Source organism: Dromiciops gliroides, chromosome 2 (genome assembly GCF_019393635.1).
Source record: "Dromiciops gliroides isolate mDroGli1 chromosome 2, mDroGli1.pri, whole genome shotgun sequence".
Classification (NCBI taxonomy): Eukaryota; Metazoa; Chordata; class Mammalia; order Microbiotheria; family Microbiotheriidae; genus Dromiciops; species Dromiciops gliroides.
This window is the reverse complement of record NC_057862.1, coordinates 143,301,522-143,314,534: the sequence shown is the minus strand read 5'-3', so window position 1 is coordinate 143,314,534 and position 13,013 is coordinate 143,301,522. Positions and strand designations below refer to the sequence as shown.

Here is a 13,013-nt window from a genome sequence, read left to right as displayed (position 1 = left end):
GTCACATAATTTTACCATTGGAAATATTACCTTACTTTTTTTTTAACGGAGTATCCTTTATTCATTAAACACAGACCTTAACACATTGTCATATTGCAAGGCAAAAAAAAAAAGGCTACAGAAAGGGGGAGAAAAAGGGAAGGAGAGAGGGAGAGAAGAGTTGGGGGAGAGAAAGGAAAGGGAGGAAGCAACAGCAACGGTTCTAGATAAGAAATTCAACAAATCACAGAGTCTAAAACAGGCAAACACTCAGCTCAGCTAGCCTGGACCTAAGCAAGGCTCTCCCCCTACCCCCTTCTCCCACAAAAGCACCAAGGAAGGTCACAAGCTCACAATTATTTGGTTTTCACCAAAGTTAACACAAAGAGGAAAAAAATAAAGCCCAGAAACATTTTTGAAGAGATGTCCTGAAATCTGCCCTCAGTGGGGAGAAAATCTGTTTCTCAGCTTTCAGTTTGTTAGTTACGCATGGCACGGCAGAGGTGGTGGCGGCAGCCGAAGGCCTGCGACCCTTAGCAGCAGACACAACATTTAGAGCCAGGAGAGGAATGGGTCTCATGCCAAGCAGACTGGAGACTCAAGGGGCGGTCGGAAGAGGGTTGGGGAGGCTGGAGGGTTCGTCGGAGGTCCCCGTTGTGGCGGACGAGGAGGCGGTGGTGGTGGTGGTGGTGGAGGAAGAAGAAGAAGGGGTGGAGGGTTGAGAGAGATTGAGAGGGATCGAGATGGAGGCTGCCTGGGAGGAGGGTTTAGCGTTTTCTAAACTGACATTGATTAGATACTGGGCCAGGCTAATGCTGGCAGCAGATCCAGTGATGGTAACCTGCCTATCAGTAGATCCTTCTACTGGATTGGCAATTTTGATCTGAGCCCCAGACATCTGACGAATCTCATTGATTTGGGCGCCTTGATGCCCGATTATGCAGTCAATTAAGTCATTTGGAATGGTGACTTCATGAGAAGTAGTCTGAGCAGATGCATCCAAACCACTGAATTCGGTGTTGCCATGCGTCATGGGAAAGTGAGACTGTTGCATTGCCAACTGGTGCAGCTTTGTCAAATCTGGCTGTGGAATGGCATACTGTTCTTGAATGGTATAGGCCTGACCACCTGCTAAGATGACTGGAGAGCTGGACTGCTCAGGCCGGTAGGGGATGGTCACGCCCTTCGGGGGAGACTCCAGCATGACCCAGCAGATCTGTTTGACACACTCAATGATAGATTGCGGGATGCCAGCAATAGTGATGGCCCGCTCAGTTGAGTTTGGTAGCATATCCCTTGCCACCTGGACCTGAGCCCCTGTACTCTCTCTTATTTCCTTGATCTTGCATCCTCCTTTTCCAATAAGAGAGTCACACTGGCTAGCAGGGACCACAAGCCTCAGGGTGACTAGGGGTCTTCTGGCAGCTCTACTATTGGTCATAGATCTGCTGATGTCCTCTTCCAGTTTGTCAATGATCATAGCAAAGGCTTTAAAGATGGCATTGGTGGGTCCAGCCAGAGTAATTATTCTCTCAGGACAATTCCCTTCTGAGATGTTGATACGCGCACCACTCTCTCCACGCATCTTCTTGACCGATTCTCCTTTCTTTCCAATAATGCTTCCAACTTCCTTTCCATGCATAAGTAGCCGGATGGTGAGAGTGACATTTAACCCACCTTCAATCACACCGGTAGCCATGTCGAGCAGTGTTCTGGGGATTTGGACTTTGTAAAGTGGTCAACTCTTTGGTCACTGGTGGGAGTGGAAGCCAAAAACTTCGGGCGCGAGGCGCGTGAAGGGAAAAGGAGGAGCAGTCGGGAAAGGGAAGGGCGGGAGGCCGGGGTGGAACAACAGGGGCGGACGGGAAGGCGAGGGGGCACCCACGGGCGGGTGGAGGAGGAGGGGGGGGGGTAGAGGAGGAAGCGGGAAGAGCGACCCCGGGGCGGGTGGAGGGAGGGCGAGAGAGGGCGCGGGCTGGGCAGGGCTGCGGTTGCTCTGGCTGCTGGGCTGGGCGTTTTGGTTCCTTTTTAAGAGAAAGCCACAAGCCAAATGATGAGGAGAAGCAGCTGTTGGCTATCCATTAATGAAGGGATCCACCCAATGGGTTATTTGACTTTGTCTCTGTAGACCAGGCCATTAAAAAGATTGAGGGAGCAGCATTCAAGGTCAAAGAACCAATTAGTGTCAGAGTTGAAATCAGAAGAGAGCAAGACCACCTACCTACTTACCTTAATCAAGCAATGATTTTCACATTCAGAAATATACGCAGGACTCCCTTGGAGAATAAACTTTGCTGGGCTCTGTGTGAAGCTGGTTGGATGTCTGTTGGGAGAAAAAAGATTAGATTTGGTAAAGTCTGCCCTCAGGTTATCTCATTTTGATTTGAAAGGGGTGGGGGGGGAAGCATGACATCATATAAGAGTAAGGCAAGTATTTTCTTACTACCAACAGCTGTGGAATATTTTGCAAATAACTTGGAAGTTTAAGATTCTCAAAGACTTAGAGAAATCATCTGTTTATATTGAGTCACCATGTAGCTTAAAGGATAAAATAATAAGTTGACATTTTCAAAATAAGGATTGGATTTCAGGTTAGATACACATCTAAAATAGCTGCTTGAGGGTTGGAGATGGCCATTTGTTTTTCATATATCCTGTATTCTGACTGATGGGACTTCTTTTAATTGTCAGAACTTCTAGAAAGTAAAGCAGACTTGCTTTTAATGATTATTTGTATATCCTGCTTGATACATAGTAAGCTCTTCATAAATAATTTCTTTTATTCATATATAAAAGTACCTTATATTGATCCAGGGTGTGTGACTTTCAACATGCTGTTCTTGAAACCTCAATTTTTTTTTTTTTTTAGTGAGGCAATTGGGGTTAAGTGACTTGCCCAGGGTCACACAGCTAGCAAGTGTTAAGTGTCTGAGGCCGGATCTGAACTCAGGTACTCCTGACTCCAGGGCCGGTGCTCCATCCACTGCGCCATCTAGCTGCCCCGAAACCTCAATTTTTTTTAAAGTTAAAAACAAAAGGTCATCTAGGTGGCGCAGTGGATAGAGCACCGGCCCTGGATTCAGGAGGACCTGAGTTCAAATCTAGCGCAGACACTTAACACTAGCTGTGTGACCCCGGGCAAGTCATTTAACCTTCATTGCCTTGCAAAAATAAAACAAAACAAAGTTAAAAACAAACAAAAAAGAGTTATACTAAATGACCTTTCTGTTTACTTCCATCACAAAATTTATGATTCTGTGATCTTCTAGAACAGAAGACAATATGTGGCATGGGTTAGATTTAGATCTGGAAGGGACCTTTGAAGATATCTGGTCCAGCCCTCCCTCATTTTACAGATGAGAAAATGAGTATTACAGAGGTTAGGAGATTTTCCAATGGCCACACAGCAAAGAAGGGTCATATGTGGGATTTGACCCCAAGTCTAGAACTCTATTACACTAAGCATACTGCCTATTGCTTGATTTTAGGATTTTCTCAATTGGGTAAAGTTCCAAGAGGAAACTGAGTTAGAACAAAATATTAGATTTTATGTGAGTCCATTGGAATAGCTATTAGTAGATCCTGCTTTGATACAGTCTGATAGATTCTATAAATAAATTTTTAAATATTTGGAATTAGGTGAATGCAGTATGATTCTTGTGAGCAAATCACTGTAGTTCTATTTTAAAACTCTACCTGTCCCCATTTAGTTGAATTTTATTGTGGTAGGGGAGGCCTCAACCTGTGATTTAATCCACATGAGAAACTCCCCATGTGGAAACTTCTTTCAAGGACATAGATGAGAGACCCAGTTGTAATTCATAATCTTAGAGAGTGACCTGGGCCACTATTTAAGAGGTTAAATGACTTGTTCTCAGCTAGGATATGAACTCAGATCTTCTTGACTCCAAGGCCAACCCTCTATCCACATAAGGTAGTCATGTAGCCTCTTCCCTTTGTGTGCATGGCAAGCATGGCTGCTTGCTAAAATTTAAGACCTAGATAGAGCAGAGTAATAAACAAGAGGACAAAAAGTTAGTTTATTTGTCTGTTTGAGACCTGGAGAAATATCAATTCCCAAAAAGAAATGGGAGTACCTATGGAAGCCTTTGTGATCATCTCTTCTAATAAGTTGCCAATTGGTAATTAAGGGTCTCCCATGCCAAACTGAAAATGATAAACATTTGAGAAGCCATGTCCAGTCAGAGGCTTGTGATTAGTTGATACCTAACTGACTAAAATTGAGAGAAAGTTAAACACTTTGCTTTAAAGTGAAACTAGCATTAGATGAAGCAAGGATATGTAACAGTTGACACTGACAAAAGTACTTATTTGAACCTTTTCTATGGCTTCCTTATTTAGGGAAATATTTATGTATTAAGCTTGAGTTTAAATTTGTTATTAATTATCCTGATAGAAAGGAGATTTTTATGGAAAATGTATAATTAACTAGATTATCTGCTAATCAGTGCTCACAGTTACCCACATCTGGGGAAAGCTTAACTGGGATATATATATATATATATATACACACACACACACACACACACACACATATATATATATATATATATATATATATATATATATATATACCCAAAGTACTGCTTATTAGGTTCTAGCTACCCAAATTACAGACATGAGAAGAAATCACCAACCACAATAATGGTAGCCTTATAAATCCAAACCTATTTTTAAAATATTTTTAGTTTTTTAAAACCTCTGACTAGATTTTGGAAAATGAAAAATTGTGATCCAATTTATATTTCCTTATTATATCCAACATGCCATGAAGATAGATCAATTCATCATTCAACTTCCCTTTGAATGGCAGGGTTGGGCAAGAAAGGATGTACCCATAGCAAATATAGCATATGGCTATTATTCTTGACACAGTGCTTGCCCAGCCATCCAAAGCACACTTATCATCCTTTTCAGAAGCCCAGCCTCCTCACCGAAATGAAGAAATTAAACTGTTTTGATTTTCCATCACCAAAAATGTCATTGACAAAAATACTCAGCTTGGGAGAATTATGTTTTAGCAGATGGATAAGTGAATGTTTTCTGCAAGTGTTTTATTACCTTGGGCCCAATATTTGATTAAGCGTTACAAGTCAAGTTGTGACCTTTCCAACCTTCCTGGTTACAAGATCCCTTAAGGAGATCATAAAGATTTTGTAACAGACAAGTAAAACATGCTTATTTATGCAGCTTAGGCCATGGCAAAATTGATTTATGCTAAAACATCTGAAAGTTTCATTTAACTGTAGCTGTTGATTGCCTGGCCCCCTCCCTGAGCCCTAGGGCCTGTGTTTCTCAGGTTGTAGTCGTTCTTTTCAGCTTTCTACATATTTTGAGTTTCTCTTCAACTTCCTCGGGTATTTCAAATATGATTTCCAGGAAGCCTCTTTCTTTATTCACCTGATTTTATATATTTCTCACCTGCCTTTCAAGAGAGGCATTGTGGCATAGTTGCTAGAGTATTGTAGAAATCATTCTTAGCTCTTGGGCCATATAAAAATAGATACTTGGGGCAGCTAGGTGGCACAGTGGATAGAGCACCGGCCCTGGAGTCAGGAGTACCTGAGTTCAAATACGGCCTCAGACACTTAACACTTACTAGCTGTGTGACCCTGGGCAAGTCACTTAACCCCAAATGCCTCACCAAAAAAAAAAAAGATACTCTCCTGGATTTGGTCACTCCCAGTAGTTTGCCCACCTTTGCTCTAGGCAACTCTCCAAGATATTTTCAAGTTTTAGAGAAGATCTACATTGGTAGAGGGAGTTCTCTGCACCCAAGAAATCATACTTCCACTGCTAATCTCTATCCCACTATAGCAGAGAAGTAGAGCAGTTAGCATGAATGTGGGCATAAGAAAACTACTGGCATGCTAAAGACCTCTTTGTTAGTCATCTGTAGTGTTTAATGTTAACTATGTTCTATAGGTATTCTTGGCTAAAACTACTTAAAATTCCATCCATAAGGGTTGGTGGTGTTGGAGAGGTGGTGCTTTGAAATCCCATGGAAAGAGCATTGAATTGGGAGTCAGAGGTTTCAGGTTCAAATTCCAGACTTATCACTTGTGATTTCAGTTACCTTGAGTGAGATCACTTAACAACCATGGGCTTCGTTTCATCGTCTCCTCCTGAAAAGAGAGCTTCTGTGGCATCTTTCAGCTCTAAATCTATGATCCTGTGATTGAATTAGATGCCAGTCTCTATAGACCAGTGAAGATACAGTGTGAGAGAATTGTGAGAATGAGGAAATCTGTATCTTAATGCTGGTTCTATGGCTAAGAGGTGGCTAACCTTGAGTAAATAATTTCACTTCCCTGGGCCCCAGTTCAGCTCCCTGGGACTCATCTATAAAACTAAGGGGTTAGATAAACCGATCCAAGGCAATCGACTAAGCTTTAAACAGCTACAACCTCCAAGGTTGTGGAGATACAGACAAAAACAATATTCCTTGCCCTCAAGAAGGTTATATTTGTAAAGCAAATTGAAGTCAACACTTACTTTGTATCTCTTATTCATTACACTGGTCAATAATTTAATATTTTATGGAGTATGTCCAGAATTTATATAGTTCTAAGGACAAAATAAGAAGTCCTGAATATTTCATTCAATAAATAGTATGCATTAAGAAATATAAAGCACTATGCTAGAAGTGAGTACATAAAGATAAAAAAAAAAAATTCCTGCCCTCAACAGAGACTATCTTCTACTGGGACAGGGAAGGGTTAAAAATAATCAAAGTAAACAAGACAAATAAGGTCCCAGAAAGGACTAAGAATATTTGAAAATGAAGAAATAGCACTAATACCTGGGAGAGGGAAGGGGAGGGGGTAGGGTAGGGAAGGTTTCACAACATAGCCAGTATGGGCCCAGACTTCTGTGGGAAGTCTAACTTTGTGAGTAGGTATTAGGCCTAATGATTACTGTGCAAACTTTGGCAAAGTTCATAAATATAGGATAAATGTTATATAGGATTGTAGATTTAGAGGTGGAAAAGACCTGAGAGGTCTCTGAGTCTGCCAATGATGGCAGACCAAGACCCAGAGACACCTAGATGACTTTCTCAAGGTCAGATGGGTAGTAAGGAGCAGAAGCAAGATTTTAACCTGGGTCTGTTGATTTTAAACTGAATGTCACTAAATGGCTTTCTTCTTTATCTGCTACCTACAAAATCCATATTCGGTGCATAGTCAGATTATAATTCAGCACAAGGATCATAAATCTAGAATGGATCTTAGAAGTTATATTGTCTGGCCCTTGATTTTACAAAGAAGAAAAATGACACCCAGCCAATTGAAGGGACTTATTCAAAGTTAGAAGGGTAATATGTGACACAGCTACAATTTGAAGTCAAGACCTTTCACTCCAAATTTAGTCCTCTTGATATCAGTGTTCTGTTCATTGTGCCACCGGCAGTACCATACCATGGGCCTGCAATCCTGCCTGTTCAGAAAGACACTCCAAAAAGTTTTTCTAGCAGCAGAGGGATGTGAGATGGCCCAATAATTGACTTGATCAGTACCCTTTTTGTTTATTTTTAAGATGGTAGTAATTCTGGTGTTTTAAAAATCTTATGTTCTTGGGGCAGCTAGGTGGCGAAGTGGATAGAGCACTGGCCTTGGATTCAGGAAGACCTAAGTTCAAATACAGCCTCAGACACTTTACACTTACTAGCTGTGTGACCCTGGGCAAGTCACTTAATCCCAATTGCCTCACATACACACACAAAATCTTATGTTCTTTAGTTGGTCCTTCCAAAGTTCAGGAAAAGCTGAGATCCCTTTCTAGCTTCCAGTATAGAATTGACTCTTCAAAATTTGGAGCAAGGTTCATACAAGGTGTTCCAAAAGTCTGTGCAGTTTCAAACTTTAAATAAACTTTAAAACAGCATGAAGACTTTTGGAACACCCTATATTGTCCCATATTAACAAGTTATTTTTGGGGAAATGAGGGTTAAGTGATTTGCCCAGGATCACACAGCTACTAAGTGTCAAGTGTCTGAGGCCAGATTTGAACTCAGTTCTTCCTGAATCCAGGGGTGGTGCTTTATCCACTGCACCACCTAGCTGCCCCCATATTAACAAGTTATGTGTGTGTGTGTGTGTGTGTGTGTGTGTGTGTGTGTGTGTGTGTGTGTGTATGGCAATTGGGGTTAAGTGACTTGCCCAGGGTCACACAGCTAGTAAGTGTTAAGTGTCTGAGGTCAGATTTGAACTCAGGTCCTCCTGAATCCAGGACTGGTGTTCTATCTACTGTGCCACCTAGCTGCCCCCATATTAATAAGTTCTTAACAGTATCCATGTTAGTCTCCAGTGGTTGATGAAGAAGAATGTTGGAACCATGAAAGCAGTTTGCTCTTTGGGTCAGTGATAAGTTTGTAAAGTAACCTTCTTTAATTTACTTAAATTCAGCATGCCTTTCTTAAGCACCTACTACATTCAAGGAGGTGTTTTGGCTAATGGCTAGAGGTCCTTCCTTGGAGTTAAAATAATTTGAGTTACAACTCTTAGCCCTGACACCTTCTGGCTCTGTGACCCTAACAAGTCATTTAACCTCTCTATGATTTAGGTATCTCTCTAAGACTCTAAGTTGAAGAAAAGTTACTGATTTGTTTTGATAAAGGCTATTTCCTTATCTGTAGTTTCAATGAAATTGCAAGCACATACACCTTCTCCCCTCCAAAAAAATGTGCAAGGTACTAGGCATCAGAGATATAAAAGAAGACAAAATAACACAGTGCCTGCCCATAAGCAGCTTGCATTCTACTATGGAAAATAATCTGGATTGTTGTTGTTCAGTTGCTTCAGTCATGTCAGACTCTTCCTGACCCTGTGACCCTCTGTCCATGAGGTTTTCTTGGCAAAACTACTGAATTGTTTTTCTATTTCCTTCTTCAGTGGCAAACAGATTTTGAGTGGTTTGCCCAAGGTAGGACATTTCCAAGACTGGATCTGAACTCAGGTTTTCCTGACTCCAAGCCCCAGAGCTCTTTACCCACTGTACCACTTAGGTGCCCCAAGTTATACAGATATCAATCATAAATAAAAGATGTATGTACAAGAAATACAATATTTACAATACAGATACACATATAATTTGGGGTGGAAGAAAAGCTGGAGGAATCAAGGAAGATTTCTTGCAGGATATTGTAACCTTGAAGGGAGCTAGAATTTCCAAGAGTCAAAGGTGAGAAGGGAGAGTATTCCACACATGAAAGACAGCTTGGACAACAGACAAAAGAAATGGGAGATGGAATGTTATGAATGAGGAACAATAAGTAGCTCAGTTTGACTTGAATATAGAATGGAATTAACCTGGAAAGATGGTTGGAGTAGATTATAAAGGGAGTTATAGGCTAAAAATGAGTTTATATCTTATCACAAAGGCATTAGGGCACCACAAAGGTTTCTTGAGCTGGGGAATGACATGGTCAGACCTGTGCATTAAGCATAAAGTAAAACTTAGGAAATTATTTTGATTTGGCTTTCCTCTTGGGACCAATATTTCTATAGGTATCATTTGGCTTAGGAGTAACTATAAAGATGAAAATTTATTCCTTGCTTTGGGTGAGTGATTCTTGATTCTCATCCAACTAGACTTGGTGGCTCTGGCTTAGCCACACATTGTGCTTATGGACTCATAATTACTGTTGTCTAGTAGTTTTTCTTGGTACTTACTGTTAGCAATGGTTAAGAGAAGCACTTTCACCACATTCTCTGGAAGTGCAGAAGTTAGATTAGTTCCTAAATGAACAAGAAGAAGCCTGTAGGCTTCTGCCCAAATTGACGGATTGCCCAAGGTCACTTACATAGTAAAGCACCACCTAATTCTAGAATAAGAGACCTTGGAAACTTCACTTACTATATATCCTTGACTTCAGCCAATAGCACATTTATATTGTGCAGTAATCTCTGAATAGATTACATATTCAACATAGGGATTCACTAAAGGAAAATTGACAAAAAAGAATAAGGATCTTTAGTGATATATTATTCTTATCATTACTACTCATCAGTTCTGATAGTGCACTTGGCACTGCCAAAGGACAGAAAAAGAAATGAGCTCCATTTAGAAGATAGGAGTTTTACATACATACATATCAAGGAGAATATTAATCATCAAAGGATAGGTGATTCAAGAATCTCATATTTGTATTTCCTATTCGAGTTTACTCTCTTGTTCACATTCCTCTCTAAGCGGGTGCACTTCTTATATTGACCTTGATGAAGGGTCTTGGATGGTGTCTTTATCCTTGAAAGAACTTGTAAAGGATAATGGTAGGGATTGAAAGAGGCGATAACTTTAACTTTCTTAGCCAGAACTTAGGGGGATTTTCAGATAAAGGTTTATCGGGGGGAAAAGAAAGACTAAAAGGTAGGAGAGGAAATTGTCTGGACTTTTTTTTTCCCTTTTTTGTTTCCTTCCTGTAGCCATTTTTCAACCAAAAATATAAATCTGCTAATGGTGTAAAAAGCAACTTGGTAAAACTGCTGAATTACTAGAACAGAAACTGTTCAACCCATACAAAAGTGTAACTGCAAGAAAGCCAAGCATTTAAGGTATTATTTATGCTCACAATTAGTATTTTTAAGTGAATTTTTAAAGGCTTTTATGCAATTACAGTATAGTTGATTGTCCTAACTTTGCTAATGCTTTGATGCCTTGCATGTGCTGTCCTTGGTCCCTACAACCCTGGCACATAATTTACTTCTGTTTTGAGTGAACTATAAGCATTAGTGTCCATTAAGATTTTTTGAAACAAAGTCCAAAGATTACTTGGAGCACTTTCAGCAGTATGTACTGATTGTCATTAATAGTTCTTTTGTCCTAGACAAGGACATTGTTTTGTAACATCATTTTCTTTGGCTAGCCTGTACTCAGTCTATGTTTCTGAACAGCTTCCTACATGGTTTTGTTCCTTAGCTTTTGACAAAGCAAGAGAAACACAGGAGACTTCTTAGGATTGGAGGGAGGGGGGAGACATTGAAGCACTAGACAGGCAACAGGGTGGTATGCAGTCATTTTTCTTTGTCTGACCATCTCTTATCTAATCTACCAGGAAGTAACTGAAGGTCTTTTACTTTTCATATTTTCTAGATTTGCTATAAGTGTTCTAGGGTTGCATATATTTAGGATCACAGATTTAGACCCTGAAAGGACCTTATAGGTTATCTGTTCTAACCCCTTTATTTTAAAAATGAGGATACAGTCTTAGAAAGGCAAAGAGACTTGGCCAAGTTCATACAGTTGAACATTTTCTTAAGTTTCACAGTGACTATTTTCAAGTGCCCTTAAACCCAAACTCTCCCAGATCTATCAAACATTAATGATGATGCATAATGCCTGCTCACATTCATCCAAAAGGGTTCCTCTATCCAAATGGTGCTTGATAAGACCAATTTTTTTAAATGAAAAAACAAAACATCCTTTAGAGAAGTAGACAGAAAACCATTCTAATGCCTATTAATTTAGAGCCATTCTCCAGTAGATAAAAACAGAAATAAACTCCCAAAGATTAGATATTCAGGGTCACTATTTCTTATGATCTTCTGCAGAGTAATGATCTATGCCATCCCAAAGAGTTTTTACTTATCATTCAGCCCACCAGAATATGGGGATTTCCCCCTTTTAGAATGTGAAAATTTCACAGGTGTAAAGAAATATCAGTGTCAAACGTTTTATTGGGTTTCAGCTTAGGTATTATTTAGGTGGACAAAGAGAACCAGTTAGCTCTGTTTAAAGTTGGCTAACCAAAGTCAGAGAACCTGAATATTGGCTAAGGAACATTGTAATAGTTAGATTTGACCACACTATGGAAATGCTTCTAAACTATTTGCTTTTCCTAAGGAGAGAAAAGGTGGTATGTCTTTTTTTTTAAGAGTATAAACATTCCCAGTACCCCAGAGAAGTGCCTAGCAACAGGAGTTCATCAAAGAAGTTAATTTGTCCAAGATTTGGCAATGATTGGGAATGTCACATTGGACTGCTAAAGTGCTAAGCTCTGTGATAACTGGAACACTGAAATTTCTTCCTTGCTGATAATCATGGCAGTGATGTATTGGTGGTGTTTTCATGACGTTTTCTTAGCCTTGCTTTGAAGCATGGTGGGTAAAAGTCAGAAAATCTTTCCATGTTAACAGCACTGATGTTTGGGCAGGATTTTTCTAGGTATTTTTTTCTTTCCCTTAACAGGGTGAAAATTGGCAATTTTAGACTGCTGTGATCTCTTTAGAGGGACACAAATCCATCTAAAATATTGGCTGGTCAAATGTGCTTATCTATATGTAGTAAAACATGCAGTTTCTGACAGTTTTACCAAAACATGTTATCTTTTTCTAGCCCCGATAAATTTTTTCAATGCTGTTTCTTTTTATTTCATGTTCATTTCACAATGACAGTCCCTTCCTAGTGAAAAAAAAATAATTTAATTCAATTTAAAATTTTTTATTTAATTTAAATTAAAACTTAATTTAAAATTTTATTTAGTTAAAACAATTTAAGCAATTCAATATATAAATCATATCTAACAGTGTATGCAACATTCCCCACTTGCCCAGGGAAGGGAGGAAAGTACATTTTCTCACCTCTTCTCTGGTAGGCCAGATAATTTTAAGAGTGATCAAAATCATTATTTTTATTATATCCCCTCTTGTTTTCTTTCTATAGTATATGGGTTTTTAAAAAAAAAAGAATTTTAAGGATTTCTCTCAAAAATGACTTATAGTAGAAATTTTGGGGGGTGGGGGTCTGGGTTAAGTGACTTGCCCAGGGTCACAGTTTAACAGTAAGTGTCAAGTGTCTGAGGCCGGATTTAAACTCAAGGTCCTTCTGAATCTAGGGCTGGTGCTTTATCCACTGTGCTACCTAGCTGCCCCCAATAGTAGACATTTTACAATGAAAAACAGATACAACTGCTACTTGTTTAGAGATGGGTAATATGTTTTTTTAACTCAGTAGCAATAGAATAAGGCTCCAAAGATGATTAAGAAAATCTTAAATCTTAGAATTTGGAAGGAAAT

General features: G+C 39.6%; 2 protein-coding genes across 4 annotated transcripts in view; one reads left to right on the top strand and one right to left on the bottom strand.

Moving 5' to 3' along the window:
* RORA (RAR related orphan receptor A) overlaps nt 1-13,013 on the top strand; it is an 890,206-nt gene that overhangs the window by 666,951 nt on the left and 210,242 nt on the right. The window lies entirely within an intron of this gene.
* LOC122741539 (poly(rC)-binding protein 2-like) lies at nt 578-1,708 on the bottom strand. Its single transcript, XM_043985114.1, has one exon. It carries the CDS (start codon nt 1,676-1,678, stop codon nt 578-580), a length of 1,101 nt encoding a protein of 366 aa, XP_043841049.1. The 5' UTR covers nt 1,679-1,708.

Excerpts from the sequence above, each read along its gene's own strand:
- LOC122741539 (XM_043985114.1), bottom strand. The coding sequence starts at position 1,678 with ATGGCTACCGGTGTGATTGAAGGTGGGTTAAATGTCACTCTCACCATC.